Raw genomic sequence first — 18,669 nt, 5'->3', positions numbered from 1 at the left:
TTTTTTTTCCCACTACATATGAACTTTTACCTCCTCCTAGGCTTCCCATATGGGGGGGAGGATTTGTATAGGCATGATGCTGCCGTAACTTCTCTTCCTCCTCTGCGTGTGTTTGAAGACCTTAGGAAAGGACAAGCTTCTCTCAAAGCCGTTCCCCCTCTAAACTCTGTCTAAGGTGTGGATTGTGGCATTTAAAATGCAACTTCTATGTGACCTCTTACAATGCTTCCTCCCATTAGTTATCACTATCCTAGAACTGTTCCATAATTTGTTGCACTATTTGTTGTGTTGTTCACTTCTGTTTGCTAACCAATGGACAAAACTTCAGGGTTGCTATAGGAAGGGAAGAAAAAAAAATAACAGTGGAAGAATTCCAGTCTAAATGCCTTCAAAGAACAAATTAAAATCCTCTTGACAGCTGAAAAAGTAACTAGAAAACACCAACCATTACATGTTTTTAAATGAAGGAAAAGTTAACACGGTCCGTGTTTCTCATGTTGCTTTCCAGATGCAACTGTGTTACACCCGTCATTATTAAAAACAATTGATTGCATCACTTTTGATATTTTGTATGCTTAAACAAGTATTCCTCGGTGGCAGAAAAAAGGGGGAGAAGAAAGAAAACCCCCTTCTCTCAAGATGTTAGGAAAGGCAAACAGAAATAAGCTTTTAAAAACGGAAGAAATCTGGTCTTTTATTTAACATTTGGCCGGGACAATGGATTCCAATGGATGAACTACGTAAAGGGGAGGAACAGCATAAACATTTTGCTTTTCTGTAGGTGTGGAGGGGGGAAGAAAAAGTGAGAAGTTCTCTATCAGCCCAGCTGGTGGTCACATCACACCTCCAGGAGGAATGGCCGTTCCGGTTCTTATCCAAATGTTCCACATCTGAAGGGTGCCAGTTTCTCATGGACTGGGCAGCCCACCCTGCAGCATTCCTGAGAATTGTACAATATAATCTTGAGTCAGCAGGGTGGATTAGCCACTTTTCATTGGGCTTGCACTTGTGACCTTAACAGTAGAACTGCAGAAAGCAAAATGCGTTATGCACCTTTGCCATAGTAACCCTTCCATGTACACATTTTAATGTACTTAAATACACACAACTGAAAACAGCTACCATTTGTTTTAAATTATGTACAAGCCCCATATTTTTTTCTTCTTCTTCTGCCTTTTTTGATTATACATATAAATACAAATTAGCTATTCTTCTAAAAAGTGGTTATAATAGCAAATAAATACAAAATAAGATTCTGACCTTTATACTTCATGTGCTGAGGGAAAGGAGGGTTAAACCCATATAAAATGTACAACTAAAATATGTTTTAAAATCTTTTAAAAGGAATATTCTCTGATTAAAATATTTTTCCTCACTTTTTTTCTGTAGACATAAATAGATTTTCAAAATAGATGTGTTTAATTCTCCATTTCATAACATAAATAAGGTCTTCATTGCGAAATATTAAAGTGTCAAGTTTTGTGTGTGTTTTTTTTTCAAATTTTCCTTTTGTCCATTTTTTTAAAAAATTACTCTGCTGCTGCATCAACGGCACCCACAGCCCTCCACAACCATGTCTTGATAGTTCTTTAGTACCACCTTTTCATTCTCATCAAGGTAGAGCATAGAGATGGGGCTAAGTTCTGTCGGCACACAGCAAGCTTTGGGGATTTTGGAATTCACGGAATTGACCAGAGTCTGAACGATGGCATGGTTGGTGGAGTTCAGGTGATCTGCCAGTGGAAAGGGGCAGTCTCCACGACAATGGAAGGCACTATAACCCGGTGGGGCCACTATCCAGTCATTCCACCCTACGTCATTGAAGTCCACGTACAAAGGGTGCCTTTTACAATTGGATTTATGGCGCTTGCGCTCTTTGTGCTTTGCCTGACGTTTCTCTCGCTTGTGGAGAGGGTGTCCCTTTCCGTCGTTACCAAAGGTGACCAGTAACGGCCTGATCTGAGACCAACTCGTGTCATCCTGATGCAATGACCTGCTGATCCGGACGTGCCTCTTGGAGGCACTGCTCTTGTTGTCCAAGTGCACCACCTCTACCGCAAAGCCATGATTGGGTTGCCCCTGTGCAATCCACCTCCTCACGGCTGGCGTGACATCAAAGGTTTCCCATTTGCTGGCATTGTGATGCACCAAGCGAGTGTCCAAGAGGGCGGTGACTGGGTCCTTGGAGGCCTCTCCCTCTGGCTTTATAATTTCATAAATATTAATGCGGTGGTAAGAGCTGCTGTTGCTCACAAAGAGATCTTGGACCTGCTCCCGGAAAACCTGAAGCTCAGCTGAAGTGATAAATTCCCCATTAGGGATCGAGGTCAAATCAAAGAAGAAACGCCGTAATGTTTTCCCACTTCTTTCTGGAAGTTGTTCCAGGGATTCTGATGGAGGGGGAAGAAAAGCACAGTCAGTTATTTGGATACTGCAGAGTTAATATTTGAACTAGCCTATTATTGAAAACTTTTAAATAACATGAACATATGTTTACATTAGGGGAAAATGTTGCCTTTGTCTTTCTGTTTATTTAACAGCAAGCACATGAAAAATGATGTTATAATGCCCTGTTCACTGTCCTGCGTTTGGATCTCATGGGCATACATTGTGAATTCCAGGTGGTCGTAATAACGGGGAAGAAACGTGAGGCATTGCTTTGGAATTTGGAGGCATTAAAGAAAAATTTTTAACACTGTGGTTAGCAGGGGCCCAGTGAGAGTAATTAAAAAGTGACTAAGGATCAAGGAACGGCATTGCATTTCTTAGATTTCTTTGAAAAATGCATGTGCAAGCACACACACCCCTACACCTTTACTCCAGCTTTCCTCTCAAGTCTCTCACAAACTGTTCCAAAAGCATTACACTGTAAGTTTCATGACTGACAAACCTAACTATCTAAAAGCTTGCTTCTTAATTACAGACCACTTTGCAAAGCACACCCAGTCATTTTACTCAAGAAGGTCCTAAACAAGAAGCATTTGCATGGATCCAGTTGTTCCCTCAAAAGGAGCCCAGTGTCTTGCATCTCAGTCCTAGAGGCTTATTGAACTACAACACCCTATGGGGTGTGGGTTGTACTTTGGGGCATTCATTGCTAAAGTGGCTGCTTCACATGTTTGGCACGTGAGACAAGCCTATCATCCCCTGTAAGTTAGGTTGAGCTACAGGCCTTGATGGCTAGAGAGCCTCCTGGATGGTTTCTGAGTTTTACCTTGTTTTGCCATGAGTCTGGGGGGTTGTGAGAGTTTTAGTCCCAAAGAGTAACTGCTCCCAGCTCTGATCTTGGCCTGGCCTAGAAATCTGCTTGCTTCTAATTTATACTGGAGGCTTGAAAAACACATCACCTATGTATCACCAGTGTTTTCTTAACAGTGCCATATTTTAAGTGGTGATAAATGGTGGCTTGCTTAAAGCTGCCCGCTAAATTCATGGCTGAACTAAGATTGGAACAGGGTCACCTGGTTTACTGGTTTTCAGCTGGTAGGTTGTGACTCAAACCTGGGGTCAAAGAATGATTTGTGATTTTGGTTGTGTAGCTTCTACTTCCAACTAAATTTGGAAAAACAAACTAGCATGATTTAACACATCATCAACTGAACTATATAATATGGATACAGCAAGTACTATTGTTACTAAAGGGAACGTGGTGGCGCTGTGGGCTAAACCGCAGAAGCCTTTGTGTGCTGCAAGGTCAGAAGACCAGCAGTCGTAAGATCGAATCCACGCAACAGAGTGAGCTCCCGTTACTTTGTCCCAGCTCCTCACCAACCTAGCAGTTCGAAAGCATGTAAATGCGAGTAGATAGATAGGTACCATCTCGGTGGGAAGGTAAAATGGCATTCCCTAGTCACGCTGGCCACGTGACAACGGAAACTGTCTTCGGACAAGAGCTGGCTCTATGGCTTGAAAACGGGATGAGCACCACCCTCTAGAGTCGGACATGACTGGACTAAAAATGCCAAGAGGAACCTTTTACCTATTGTTACTAAACATAGTTTTGGCTCAGAAGCACTAAACAAACAATAGCACTATACTACCTAATCTTTTTGCTTAGTGTAGGAAGTCACCATTAAAGTAGGCCCACTGGAGTCATCAAATCACCACTGATTCAATGAGCCTACTCTAGTTGCAACTTACTAAGCTAAGCAACAGGATGTCAGCCACTAGGTGTTACTATTACCTGATTTTAGTCCCATTGATTCTGTTGGTCTATCGTAAGCATGCTAAAGGTTGGGTCCAACCTATCAGCCTAAATCCTACTGGTATTCACTTATGGTCTGTGTAACCCATCGTGGCTAATTTGAGCTGATAGACAAGGTGCTAGGGCCCAGCTCAATTGTACAATGAGGCATGTGATTGAGATGCACTTTTGTCATTTAGCCACAATTAGCTGTGGCAACCTATGCAAGCCTTATGTGATTTTCAGTAGGATTCTGGCCATTATTTTTAACAGTTGTGGTCTAAGGGTGGTATATGTGACTAGGTAAAGGTAAAGGTAAAGGTTCCCCTTGACAATTTTTGTCCAGTCGTGTCCGACTCTAGGGGGCGGTGCTCATCCCCGTTTCCAAGCCATAGAGCCAGCGTTTGTCCAAAGACAATCTTCCGTGGTCACATGGCCAGTGCGACTTAGACACGGAACGCTGTTACCTTCCCACCGAGGTGGTCCCTATTTATCTACTTGCATTTGCATGCTTTCGAACCGCTAGGTTGGCGGGAGCTGGGACAAGCGACGGGCGCTCACTCCGTTGCGTGGATTCGATCTTACGACTGCTTGGTCTTCCGACCCTGCAGCACAGGCTTCTGCGGTTGAGCCCGCAGCGCCACCACGTCCCTCTATATGTGACTAAGTGTAAGGTTACTGTCAATTACTTTAACAACCACATAGCTCTATTAATATATTTCCTTGGAAGTCCCACTGATTTTAACTGAACTAGATTCCAAGTGAATTCCAAGTGAGTTGAGGATTACAGTCAAAGCTGTGATAATACAAAGACCTCTTATTATTGTTCAGTATCTCAAGAATCCATGATTTCAGAGTCTTGGTTTGCTTTTTGCTGATTTAATATGAGCAGTTAAAATAAGTTTAAGTACAAGTTTGGCCATAAAGTGTCCAATCGTTAAGCAGCATTATGAACCACAAGTGGCAGGTCATAAATCAAGCTTATTGCAATTTGGTTTATTTTAAATTGGGTTTAGCCTCACTTCTCTCCATCTTTTTGCAACAGCCTAACGTGTGTGCCTGCTCAAACTAAGATAGTCCACTGGGATGACCCTGAGGCAAGTGAAGGAAACATGGAAAGAGACAAATTGGCATGGTTTTTGAGATGTTACAGCAAGACATTTTCAAGTGCTGGGCCTATTTTTGCAGCAGTTTGGCTGTACCTCAGACAGTAAAACGTCTCGGGCTGGAACTATTTCCCTGCAAGCATCCCTGTACATGTTCCTAAACAGCAAAACCATCTCTGAGGAAGCACGAGGCTTTACAAAGTGTTCCCCTCTTTTCAAGCATATACTCTTTGCAATAGTTTCCACCCCTCCCAAGCCCTGTGCTTCTTCCTCTACGCCTACCTCTACTTCCCCAAGGATCTTATTGTTTCCTTGTCCTGCCCTTGTTGGTGTCCTCTCGTAAGGACCTGATAGTTATTGTTTTAAGATAATAACTCCCAGAACACCCCCCTCCCCCAGCCAGCATGACCTGCAGTCATTATTTCCCAAGCTCTGGGTGTACTGCATCCTTTGTTGTTGTTCTGCAGGTGTTCTGCAGGCCTCCACAATAATCATATCTGCTCTTTGCTTCCACTTGGACCCATGCCCCCACCCTTCTCTTTACTCTTTCCTTCCACACTCCACTTCCCTCTACACTCCCCTTTCCCATTCCCGCCCTGCCCCTACCTGGCTATGAGACACCAGAAGCAGCTCACCCAATGGCTAGGGAGGGTTCACCAGCACAAACAAGCCACAGCTAGGTGGTGTTTACCTCATACTCTATTTGTTTTTAATTCTTGCCCTATCTACACAGTGTGTGCTTTAATTTGACACTTCTCTAAGCATCCTTAGGTTGAGCAGGCAAAACAAAAACATCCCGTAAACCCAACCCTAAGTCAGATATTATGATATTGATGGAAGAGCAGCTGTAGTGAGTTTAATATTCATCCAACTAACACATGACATTTTAAATAAGGAAAAAGTAATTATTCCATTAGATTTAAAAAGAAAGACAGAGGGGGGTCTTACAAGTTTCTTCATCACATAGTGATGAAATAAGGAAAGAATTCTGCTTTTCTTTGTGCCTCTGAGTTCCTAATATTAGAATAAGATAAGAATCCTATACATCTTTATCCAGAAGCAACTGCCACTGAATATATTGGAATTTCCTCCTACTTATACAGAGATTCAGTTAGCCCTCTTAGTATCAGCAAAAGCAGTGGGACCCATGAGTCTTCACAGAAGCTTTAAAAAGTTACTGTTTTGCACTGCAAGTTCCATAATCCCCAGACAGTATTGCCAGGGGAACATGGGAGTTGCCATCCAAGGTTTGGTCATGACCTGCCTAAGGCTGTGGTTCTTTCACAGTATATTCCCAATTTCCTGAGCCTAACCTGACAGAACTCAGTGGGACCCACTATGAAATAGACCTACCGTATTTTTCGCACCATAAGACGCACTTTTCCCCCACAAAACAGGGGGGTGGAAAGTCTGTGCGTCTTATGGAGCAAAGAAAACAGATTATATTTTCCTGTTTTCTTTTCCTAAGAAATTGGTGCATCTTTTGGAAAGGTGCGTCTTATGTATATAGCAGAGGTCATCAACCCCCGGCTTGCGGCCCAGTGCCAGTCTGTGGCCTGAGCTGGACCGGGCCACGGAGACAGACCTCCCGCCCCCTCTCCTCACAGTTGCTTTGTGCATGTGTACATGTGCCATCACCAGTGTGAGCACTCCCCCACCCTTCACGCATGCGCTCGAGCGCATGCACGAAGCGGTGGGGGAGCGCTCACGCCAGTTGTGGTGTGTGCTTGTGCTCCCCCATTGCTTCACACATGCGACCGAGAGCGCATGCGCCTGAGAGAGCACGAGGGTGCCCCCCCGCCTCCTTCAGAGGCTCAGCGGTCCCAAAAACGTTGGGGACCGCTGCTATATAGGACCGTGGGATAAGCCATGCTCCAAGGGTTTTCAATGGGACTAATAAGCATGAGTATCCTGGCCTTGGTTCATTATGTTTCATCTCCTCTCATACTCCCTTTACCCGAGCTGATACAATACAATGGACCTGCAGAATATGTCTCCGTTCTGCTTAATGAGGGTGGCTTCTGGTACTGAAGCAGTGCCAACTCCCACAGCTGTGGTTCTCTGGGATCTACAATGGCAGCCCTGGCATAGTGGTGAACCACTATCCTACATAATGTCTTTCCTTACACATTAATCTACATAGAAAACAGCAATCACAAATGATGGCCCTGTTTCAAATGGGATGAGAACTTATTTCAATGCTTAGACACCTCTTTCATCCCAAGGGCCTATTTCAACTTTGGAAATGTTTGGAGGGGGTGGCCTTGGCATATTCCAGGGGTACACAAGATCACAGGCAAAAAGGTGGGGCTAAATATACTACTAGATTTTACCTCAGGGAAGGCTCACAACATGGAGCGATCTGTGGAAGGTTTACTACATGGATGTTTTACTACTTTAGGCATCTCATCCCCTGATATTTTGGGGTGGGGGCATCCTGCCACCTAGGAATTGTACCAATACCTAAGCCTCTTGCTGGATAGTAACAAAACCTTAGAAGAGGCGGGTCAAGCTCTCAAAATGGAGGAAACTGCTGTAAAGAAGTTGAAAGAATACCAAACAAGGATGTTTTGGAGAAGAAGGGGGTAGCAAGCTGGGTGGCCCCAGGGGGCCAGACTGGGAGTACATATAGCTTGGATTAAACCCTACAGGCAAATTGCCTAATGCAATTTTAAATGGCAAAACATGCAATTAAGCCCAGAGTTAAAGGATCAAGGTGCCAATTGTTTTGATTTAAAAAACAAAAACTCTGGAATACAACAGTGTTGCAATTTCTCCCCAATAGCCAGCAATTTAGAACTAACCCAGTTCCTCTCAAATACTGTATAAAGCCTTACTGGTTGAATACCCTCTAGACGTTTGGATTTCAGCTTCCATCCACCTTAGACATCACAGCCAATGGTCAGGAATTCTGGGAACCGTAGTTCAAAATATTTGTGGGACAGGAGATGAAGGAAGTCTTCATTGTAAGACAATGGATCCTCACCAATGTTCCCTTTAAGCTGTGTGGCTATGTGGCCATGCAGCCGCATTGTGCTGGATACGAGCTGCGCATCCAAGCCAGCCTTGCCACTCATTTGCTTCTAGTCACAGCTGGAACATTTAAAACTCACATGAATTAGCCACCACAGAGCAGTGGATGCAGCGCCATCTGTTTTGACTCATGCCTAGCGATGCCTCAAAATCATCAGTAAAGACCCCTTCCTGAATACCCTGGTAATAAGGAAAAGGCCAACTGCAGGGCCCCCCTGATTTTGGGAGGCTCACCTGAATGGTTTCTTTTTTGTTTTGTTTCGTTTTTTTCCTCAAGCCCTATATCTAACCTAGGTCTCAAGAATCTGTGGCCTTCTTCATGTTCCTGGACTACAACCCCCATTAACCCTGACCACACTTGTAGAACACTGGGAGTGATAGGAACTGTAATCCACCAATGTCTTGAGAGCCTCAGACTCCGCAGTCCTGATCTCTCTGTGTTGCCATTTCTGAATGAGTTGCTTTTTTGCATACGGTTGGTATGTTTTTAATTTCCTTTCACAGCTTTTCTGATTCCTCCTTCCATCTCTCCATCTGCCCCCAATAAGGTGTTTTTAGCATTTGTCTGAAGAAAGGATACAATGTTCTATAAGGAATACAATAAAGAGTGCATAGTGCTGGATGTAAACCAAGGAGACACGGGTCCAAATCCTCCTATAAGCGCTACGTAAGGGTCATCCAGAGCAAACAACTACTTTGCAGCCTGATGTAACTCTTCTCTCTTTTTCTCAGGGCTGCTCTGAGGGTAAAATAGGAAAGTCCCCTGTGTACACCTTAGGCTCTTCAGAGAAGGTTTGGCCACACGTGCAGTGATGCTATGAGACAAACGTCCTAAAAGCCAACGTAGGATCTCTATTGCAGTTTCAGCATGAATGCTCAGGCTGGCTTAGCCTATGACAGTGTAGCTAAACAGACATGATGATGGATTAGGAAGGAAGGAAGAACCACAGCCCCCTGCCAATCTAAAAGGTTCCGCATGAACATCAGCACCTCAGTTCTCCATTGGCAAAATAAGGTGCAAAATCCACCAGACAGCTTAATTCTAATAATTAGTAGGCGTTTATTGATATAATGAAGTGCACCAGGACTGGGCAGGTTATTTTAAAACACAGAAATACATGGTTGCAGCAGGACCTTTAATTCAGTTGTTAATCCCAGCTCCAGCAGTCCAATGAATCTATTGGAATTCACTAAATCAACCTTTATATAAATTTCCAAGATTCTATTCTAGTGGGGACTAACAACTGAATTTAAGCTAAGGATAGCTCAAATTGCACTAATTTAGCTGACCAACAGCACAATCTTACACACATATAAAATGTAATTCAACTAGAATTACTATCTGATAATGGTAAATGTCTAAAGGAGTGCAGACCAAAATAATTAACGCATCTCTCTCTCTTCTCAATAATATATGAACTGAACACTGCAATAAGATGTATTTTAGCACAAGTGAAGCAAGCATTGTGCATTCTTCCATTCATTCATTATATATTTACACACAAAGTAACATAACCCATAGTAAAAAGTTAAATTACACCATTAATTTCTTGCTGGAGTAAGACTTGCTATTAGTTAGCATAACCACGAGTTAGGCCACACCCCTTGCACCCAACCTTAATTAAATCTAAAATACATATTTATGTATTTTTTTTCTTGGCCATGCTAACTTTATGCTATAGAACCTGTTCTGTCTGCTTTGTCTCCTGCATTTTCGGCCAATCTTTGTCACAAATGAAAAGCTGCAAGTTCATTTCCTCCTTGCAGCAGACCATAAACGTGCATTGTATGCTTATCAATACTGCACTAAAGTAGATCTGAGTGAGATGCAAACCAAAGAGGGCAACCTGGAGGTTACAAGTAACTAAATGTGTGTGGGACACTATTATTCTCCATCTGCTAGCTGAAGAAGATCTGCTAGCTATTTCAATGCAACTCAACTGGTGACAACAACTGCACTTTCGGAGCATAAATGGAAGGAAGAAAAATGTTGCCGTGGATCACAAAGAACCTTTTGGATGTCTGATAAGCAAACATGGCAGGCAGTTGAAGAAGAAGAAGAAGAAGAAGAAGAAGAAGAAGAAGAAGAAGAAGAAGAAGAAGAAGAAGAAGAAGAAGAAGAAGAAGAAGAAGAAGAAGAAGAAGAAGAAGAAGAAGAAGAAGAAGAAGAAGAAGAAGAAGAAGAAGAAGAAGAAGAAGAAGAAGAAGAAGAAGAATCCATTGTTTGCAAATGCAATGTAAAGATCAAGCACTTTCCACCACAGTGTGCTGGGCAAGTTTGCTCAAGTTTGAGGAGCTTTGATATAAGCACTTTGCATACAATTTCAGGCAAGATGCCTTTAATTTAGTGAAATGGCTGAGTTCTAAAGCCAAAGGATCAGTGGAAACACCCTGTATCTGAACAGTGTGCTGCGTTCACTGACAATTGTTCTGTCTCTCTTAAGCACATATTTGCCTGAGGTCTTTTAATCTGAGTGACCTAAAGCCCCAGGTGCTCATAAAATCCAGGGAACAGCTGCTCTGAAATTTTTTATCAGCCTTACCCTCTGAAGGGTTTACCTTAGGTCCACACTAAATCTCAATTTAAACAGAAGACAAAGTCATGGTGGAGACAATACAATTGATTGTCAATCTCTCATGGGGATTAGATAGGGATTAGAATACCTTTCATGCGGGGCCAGAGCCCACTGTAAATCAGGCAGACTCCTCTTGCTCTTTAGCCTCCCCAAATTAAAGTTATTGTGGGAACACCCAATTTGGACCCTCTCTGTGGATATCTGAAATCAAAATGCCTTTCTCTTGTTCTGGAGCAATCAAGGTAATTTCAAAAAAAAATGCACACAAGGCTCAGAACAAACACTTTAGCTGAACTGGAGCTGTACCCCACCAAATCTCTAAATGTTTGAAATCTAACCTCAGCAACATCTAAGATTGCTAGCTAGTTAAAGAAAAATGTGACATGGCCTGTACTCCTCCCTAGTTTTGCTCCAGGTTGTTTCATACAATCTGCACATGCACGCACCACCTCCAGCAAAAACTGATTGCACACACTTTCCTAGGTAAACGGACCACCCACGGTCCCACACAAACACATGGACAATAAAGCGAAGACCTAAGGGGACACAAATTCCTACTGCCGTTGAAGTGGCAGCGCCAAGGCATCAATTCAAAAATATATCTGTCAGGAAAGATCAAAATTCACGTTCTCAAATGGGTGTTCTTAAAAAATGGACTGTGCTTGCTCCTGTCTCCCTGTTCAAAGCAAGGTGCTTTACTTGCACTGACTATCAGGAAGGCGACAGGATAGAGGATACGTAAGCAATGTCACTATTCCAGTAAGGTGATTTGCAAAGTTTTCCAGTTGGGAGACTCGAATTACAATCAGGAGGCCTTACAACCCTGAAGCAGAAGGATTTCCCTTTCATTTTAGGATCTAAGAGCTAACAGACTTGTTCTGAAATTGGCTTCACACTTAACCTACACTTCTTCAGAGTAGACGACATTCCCACCCCATTTAATAAATAAAAGTAAGTGTTTCACATTTAATCCCTTTGTAGCGGAAAGAAGGCTTGGTTTACTTGTTACTGTCATGGGTCATCAAGTTGGAACGGACTTATAGAGACCCTGATAGGGCTTTCAAGGCAAGTGAGATGTTTAAGGAATGCTTTAGCAGTTCCACATCCCCAGTGACTTTCCATGGCTGAATGGGGATATGAACCCAGTCCTTTGGGTCCTAATCCATGATTGTATCCACTACACCACACTGGGTTTACCTATTTCTAACAAATCTGGGTCAGATTGTAATATAAATCTTAGGACTGGTATCCAAACATATTTCAGCTCCTTGTGGATTGATATTGGCCTATATCAATCTACAAGGAGATGAAATGTGTTTGGGTAGAAACAATACAGGACATCTCTCTGCAAGACAGCTGTATTTCCTCCACCTGCACCTTCACACAGTATCTTGCTTGCTTCCTCAGCATGGACGGTGACGGTGAAGGTCTTACACTACAATGGACCCTTTTTCTCAACAGGTTCATGAAATCCAATTGATGTGTTTGAAACTACCAAGTGTTAGAGCGGTGACTTTGCCTGTCAAACAAGGATATGTGATCACCACTGCAATAGGGGTGCATATATACGTGTGTGATACCAATCCACCAAGCAAGAGTGACATAAAATTGCATAAGAAAGAATTCCCAGCTATTTAAGTCATGTGCATCAAACGAGCAAACGGGTTAAGTTCAAAATTGCTATCTTGGCAAACCTCACATTCAAGTTTGTAGGCCACCTGTGTTCAAGTCAGTCCGGTTCGACCGTTGCTTGAGGTTGGGGCAGTGGTAAAAGCTGATGGTAAAACCCATCTAGAACCGACTCCTTACCTTCATGGTGGAAGCTCCTGACTGTATTGGCCCTGCTGGTTGCCTTCTCCAGGTTATAGTCCATGGTGGTTGGCTTCTGACCCGTGTGCAGATGGTAGAGCTCCAACATATATGGAGGAATGACCGCATTCTTGCTCGGGGTGGGCCGCCGCTGAAGCCCAAACATATTGAGCAGACGCAGCTCAAACTCGCGCAGGATGCCTTCCGAGAGCTGCAGGGGAGCAGACTGGCCCAACTCGCCACTGAACCTTCGCCGGTCGCCCACCTCTGGAATGAGGCTGGCCGAGCCACCCAGCAATATATGAGAAAGCAGCAATGCTAGTAGGCAGCAGGTCCTGGCAACCATGGTCATCAACCTGTAGACACAGGGGCAAAGTCACAGAGTGGTTTAGAGTGGAATTGGGGGGGGGGGGGTAGGACTAAAATGTAGCAAGACCAAAATGCCTACAAACAAGACTCAGGACGCTTCCACTTTCCAGGCGCCTTTTCTAGCTCCTGTGCTTGGCAGGGTAGGGGGCTTCTCCAAAGCTCTACATCTAAGTTTACAGGGCTTGGAAAAGGTAGCTGTAGGGAATACAGAGTCCCTCTGCCTAGCTGGCTAGGGGATTGTGGGAATTATAGTTATAATAGAAACATTAACATTTCCAAGCCCTGTAAGCTTATAAATGGACATTTTGATTCTAGCAGAACTTTTATTACCAGCATTGATTGTGCTTTCTTTCATTTGTCTGCCATCCCCAGGTTCAGTGCGAATCCATCATCATGTTACAAAAGCTACCTAGCTCATTAGATAGAAACTGGGTGATAGAAAACAAGGAGCCAAGGCTACAGCGGTTTCCACTTTGGATCTCAAAAAAACCTACAGGCAAGGTCTGAACAAAAACAAATTTTTACTGATGAATCCTCTTAATTACATATTAGGCCACACAGGTGTATATGCCACAGAGAAGTGACAAATTTTCAGTGATGGAGGCAAGACAAACCCTATCATTTCACCCCGTGGTCACCATCACATGGTAAATTTTGAGAAAATGGCAGCAGGGGGCAAAGACATGACCGCTGAGCTAGATCTGGGGCACACGGTCACTCTGAACTCCTTGGAGAAAGTGGGGGTGCAACTGCTGTAAAGGAATCAGAGTGGCATTCACCTCTTTTGTGGCAAGAGACCTGGGCAGCTGGGGGCGTGGGGGGGTGTCACAGAGTAATAATAAGCAGAGAGTACTAGGTGGACCTCTGATTACACTCTAGAGATAACAGAAACAAATTTATTGATGAGCCCATGGAAAACCCTAAGGTTTGCATAGGCTGTAAGGGTAGCAAAGAACACAGCAGTGCAGCCAGAGGATGTATGGTGGAAGGGGAATGATCAGAGTTGAAAGAGTAGTGAGATGATGGGATGGGATGTGGAAATGATCAAGAGGAAAGAAAGTTAATGGCAGGTGTGGCAAAACCACAAAAAGACTCTATTGGCACCTTAAAAGCCTCATTTGACACAAGTGTTCAAGGGCTGCAGCTGATGCTTCTGAAGAAGTGGACTGACACCCACAGAAACTTATGCTGGATTGAAGCAGCTAATCTTTGAAGTGCCTCAAGTCTCTTTGGTGGTTTTATCACAACAGACTAACCTGGATTAACCCCTCACTCCCAAAATTCACAAGGTTACTTTGAGGAAAGAGAGTTTCATGGGGGCAAAAGGGAAATGGGCATCTTTTTGACAGCAGTGAACGTGCAAGAAACTTTTGTCCCCGCTTGAGTTTGTAAAGGGAAACAGGTTTCGGCTTGAGGTCCATCAGTTCTCCAAGGGCCCAGAAAAGGTAATGAACCCACTTAAAACAATGTCCTGGTCTACCAAGCAATAGCCCAACTGAACACATTCCACAGTGTAGCAATCAAGGGCAATAAAACAAACACAAAATGAGGTGTGCATGAGCCCATTCAAATCAAGTGCATTCAGCTGCTCCCTGGATGGTGACCTAGAATGGCTGCTTTCCTCTGCTAGCCAAATGTATGTAACCCAAACTTCATCTTTATATTTCAAGTTTCGCTCTACAGACAACCTATACGACTGTGTATTAATGGAAACCACATTTATCATCCCCCCCTCTCTTTTTCTGTCATCCTTCCTCTTTCTCTGGCTCCCCCCCCCCCATGCCGCATTTCAATGTTTTCTTGATCCCACATAAGCAGGGCATCACATGGGCCATAACGAAAAAGATTGCTAATGTTGGTAGATAGGTTTTCACACGTGCAAGCGGTTCTTCTCAGGTATCTTGTGTGCACATGAGGAGGAGAATGAACTCTTCCACTACTTTGGTTCGGCAGAACTGCACATGTGTTCAGCATTTCTGAACTGGCCACTTAATCGCAAAAACTGCATGCAGACATTTCTACATATTCTTTTTTGTGGGGGGGGGAAGGAATTTCTATTTAGTTTTTCACAACTTAAGTTAGAACTAACACTCAATGCTCTCAATTCCCCTTGGCTGTCCCTTTATGCATATATTCAGACCAGTTAACCTGTGCAATGGAATTGTTTGCCTCTTATTTGGAGGTAGAGAAACCTGGTTACCCGCAGGAGATGGGATTTACAAAGGATTGGGTGGGAGAGGGAAAAAAACTCTGCTAACCCTCCTTTAATGTGCTGAAAGAGGGCTCAGGTTTCAAAAGCAGGAGAGATTAACTGCAGAGGGAACATGCATACATAGGAGGATCTAAGAGGGGGAAATGAGGCGTTCAAACCTGGAATCTAAAATAGTCCAGCTGCACTCTTTGCGGCAGCTAAAGGAAGAAGCCAGGGCTATTCCGGAGTGTGAACGGGGAATCCGAATGAAACGTGGGGAGGGGCGCGGAATCCGAATTAATCCACCCAAGCGGGCTGGGGGGGACGACGTGACCAGGTCAGTCTAACTTAATGCCCCACCCGCCCCCGATCCCTGCTGAAAGGGTGACCCAGCCAGAATCCGCGGCAATGTTACAGAGAAGAAGCGCCGCTTCCCTGGCGCTCAGCCCACCCACGATCCTGAGCACGGGCTGGGCTTTAGCGGGGCGCCCCTCGGGGGATCCGCTGGCCACCAGCCGCGTTAAAGCGACCAAGGAAAAGCAGCGTCTCCGGAGGGACGAACCGGGGAGGGCGAACGCGGCGAGCCGGGTTCCGTGATGCGTCAACTGCAAAGGTGGCGTTTAGTAGAGCGGGGGAACGCTCGGCGAGGAGCAGCAGAAGCAGGCTCGAGTCCACCGACCCTTGTGCCAAAAAAAAAAGAAAGGGGGGGCACTTCTTACGTCTTTAAGACTCCGCAAGACTTTTCGGAGTAGCGGTGGGGAAGAGCTTTTTCCTTTCCCTACGCTAACAAGAGTAAGGCGGCCACTCCACTGGAAACGGGGATCATTGATCTCGATAGGAACACCCTCCGTCGTAATCGTAACAATAGGTTTTTGAGAAATTAACGGAGAGAAAACTTTGGCTGTTAACGGAGGGAGATGCTGATTGTGAACCGTGTGCGAAATGTGTGTGCGTGTGTGCACGCGAGCGGAATCTCCCCCGTGGGAGGGGGGAGAGGGAATCCCCGCCATAGGATGCTTCCCAGCAGGTGCTGACATCTGCCGAGCCCGCCTGGACGCCAACCCTCGGTCCCACCCGCCTTGTCCTCCCTCCGGGAGCCCCGCTACCTTTTAGGATCCCGCCGATCGCCTAAGAAGCAGCAGCTGCGGCAGCAGCGCACTCGGGCGCGTCCATCGAGCCAACCTCCACATGGACCTCGCCGGGCCGATCCAGCGGGCTTGCGCGATCCGTGCGTGCGTGTGTGTGCGCGCGCGCGTCGCCCGTTCCCCTGCAGCTCCGGCCACGGGATGGGGTCCAAAAAGGGAAGCAGAGGCAGGGCTCCGGAGAGAGTCGCGGGTATAGGCGGGGATGCGGGGGGGGGGGTTTGCTCAAGGCAAAGCGACGGTGTCCTGTCCTTCCTCGGAAAGGAGAAGTCGCCGAGAAAAAAAGCCCCTGGGACGTCCCAGCTGGTCGGCTTCGCTTTAGTCGTGCCTTCTCCGCTGCAGCCCAAGATCGCGTCTCGGCGAAGAAAACGCGCCGGCGGCGGCTCTCGATCTCTCCGGGTTGAAGCCGCGCCCGAGAAGCCAGAAGCGGCGGACGAGCGCGGCGAGGGTGCGCGGCGGCGGCGGCTGCTTTCGCCCGATGGCCCTTCCCGACTCCCGCCGCATCAGGCTCGGCTCAGAGGGCGCTGCCCTGATGCCGAGCTCCGGGGCAGGGAAGGCGAAGCCGGCGTCCTTCTCCGGGGCCCGATCCGCCTCGGAAACATGACCGGGGTTCCGCGCTGGCAGAAGAAGAAGAAACGAAGAAGGAAAAGAAGGAGGGGCGTCTCCCCCAAAAGAGATGGAAGGAACACCCCCCCCCAAAGTGTCCCTCCTTCGGCGACGAGGATCCTGCGGAGGATCGAGGCCGGCGACCCGGCAGGTCCCCCCCCCTTTTTTTTTATCCACGGGGATGTGTGGCCTTCCAAACCCGGGGGAGCTCCCTGCTCGTCTCTCAAAAATATGTCCTTGGCATCAGCCGCTCCATCGAGCCGGATTCCGGGCGAGATCCCACCCAGTCGCCGCCGCCGCACTTCTGTTGGTTCACTTTTTCCTTCTCTGGGTCACGCGCAGCACTTTTTTGTTCCTGGTTGCGCGAAGATGAAGCGGGAGGAGCGCCCGCCGCGCCAGCCAGCGAGGGAGCGAATCGCTCGGCGTCCGAAGCTCCGGCCGGCCAGCCCTGCCTGCCTGCCTGCCTGGCTGGCTCTCTTGCTCGCTTTCCCGGCCGCCGGTGCCGCCGCCGCGGCTCCTCTTCCTGGTCCTCCTTCCTGCTCGCCGACGCCCCGCACGGGACTCAGCCGCGCTCGCGTCCCCAGTCGGGCTCGGCGCTCCGAGCGGCGGCGGCGGCGCACGGACGGACGGGGCTGTGGACGGGCGCGGGCGCTGCGAGCGGCTCTCTCCCCGCTGGCTGCCGCCTTGGGCTCGCGGCTCGGCGCGGCTGGTGCTCGGGCTCTGCTGATGTCACGGCCGGGGGCTTGCAGCGTCCTCGCCAATCACAGGCGGGCCTGTGTGGGGAAAGGAGACGGCCGGGACTGGAGCTTAAAGCAGCGCGGCGGGGACGCCGGCCCCCTTTTGCATTTTTACCACCCCCACCCCGAGGGGCATTTACCACGCTCTTCCCCTCGCGCCTGCTCTCCCCCGACTTGCAGGATCACAAGAAGCAAGGAAGAGGAGGAGCTGCCGCCGCCGCCGCCGCCGCCGAAGTTTGCGACGACTTCTTGCCAAAGCTCCCGGCTCGCGATCTTTTTTCCTTCTCCCCCCCCCCCCCACCTCCCTTTCCACAGACAGCCCCGCTCTTGTGAGAAATTGCGAGCGAGTGTCTGTTTATTTGCTTTCGGGTCAGTCCAGAAGCAGCCTGGCCCCAGAAGAGGCGGCTATATAAGGGGATGAATTTTTTTCCCTTCTTCTTCTTCGTCTTTCGGTTAAGGGGAAAAAAAACTGGGGACAACCCCGTGTTCTAAGGGCGGGGGAGAAAGAGAAAAGACCCGCTAAGAGAGGAGAGGAAATAAACACACGAAAGTTGGTTTCTGCCGACGCGAAACCCCGCCTGGGTTTTCCTTCCACCCAGCGAAAAATAAAAAAGAGCTTCTTAAGCGAAGATTTGGGGGAGGGAGGGAAAGCCCGGAATCGATCCGATACAACGTGCAGCCGCAAAATAACTCGGAGGCGGCGCGGCTCCGAGTTTTTATTTCGGAAGCGCTAGGCCCCGCCCCGATACTTCGCCTAAGGAGGGGCTTATCTAGTCCACATCGTTCCACACACCCACGCCCCCCATCGCAAGCAGGAGCTGTAGGGTAGGGATAAGGAAATTGTGGCCTTCTAGATGTTCTGGGACTCCAGTTCCCATGAGCCCCAGCTCACTTGGGCCAGTGGTGAGGGATGATGG

General features: G+C 46.8%; 1 protein-coding gene across 1 annotated transcript; it reads right to left on the bottom strand.

The window, feature by feature from the left end:
- Positions 1 to 667: 667 nt before the first annotated feature.
- BMP2 (bone morphogenetic protein 2) lies at positions 668 to 17,587 on the bottom strand. Its single transcript, XM_020793685.3, has 3 exons — positions 16,374 to 17,587; positions 12,708 to 13,063; positions 668 to 2,390 (listed from the first exon to the last, which is right to left on the bottom strand). Exons 2-3 carry the CDS (start codon positions 13,057 to 13,059, stop codon positions 1,546 to 1,548), a joined length of 1,197 nt encoding a protein of 398 aa, XP_020649344.1. The 5' UTR covers positions 13,060 to 13,063; positions 16,374 to 17,587; the 3' UTR covers positions 668 to 1,545.
- Between the last annotated feature and the right edge of the window lie 1,082 nt (positions 17,588 to 18,669).

This window comes from Pogona vitticeps, chromosome 1, assembly GCF_051106095.1.
Source record: "Pogona vitticeps strain Pit_001003342236 chromosome 1, PviZW2.1, whole genome shotgun sequence".
NCBI lineage: Eukaryota > Metazoa > Chordata > Lepidosauria > Squamata > Agamidae > Pogona > Pogona vitticeps.
Note: the sequence above shows the minus strand (reverse complement) of the source record. Positions and strands in the feature narration are given on the sequence as shown.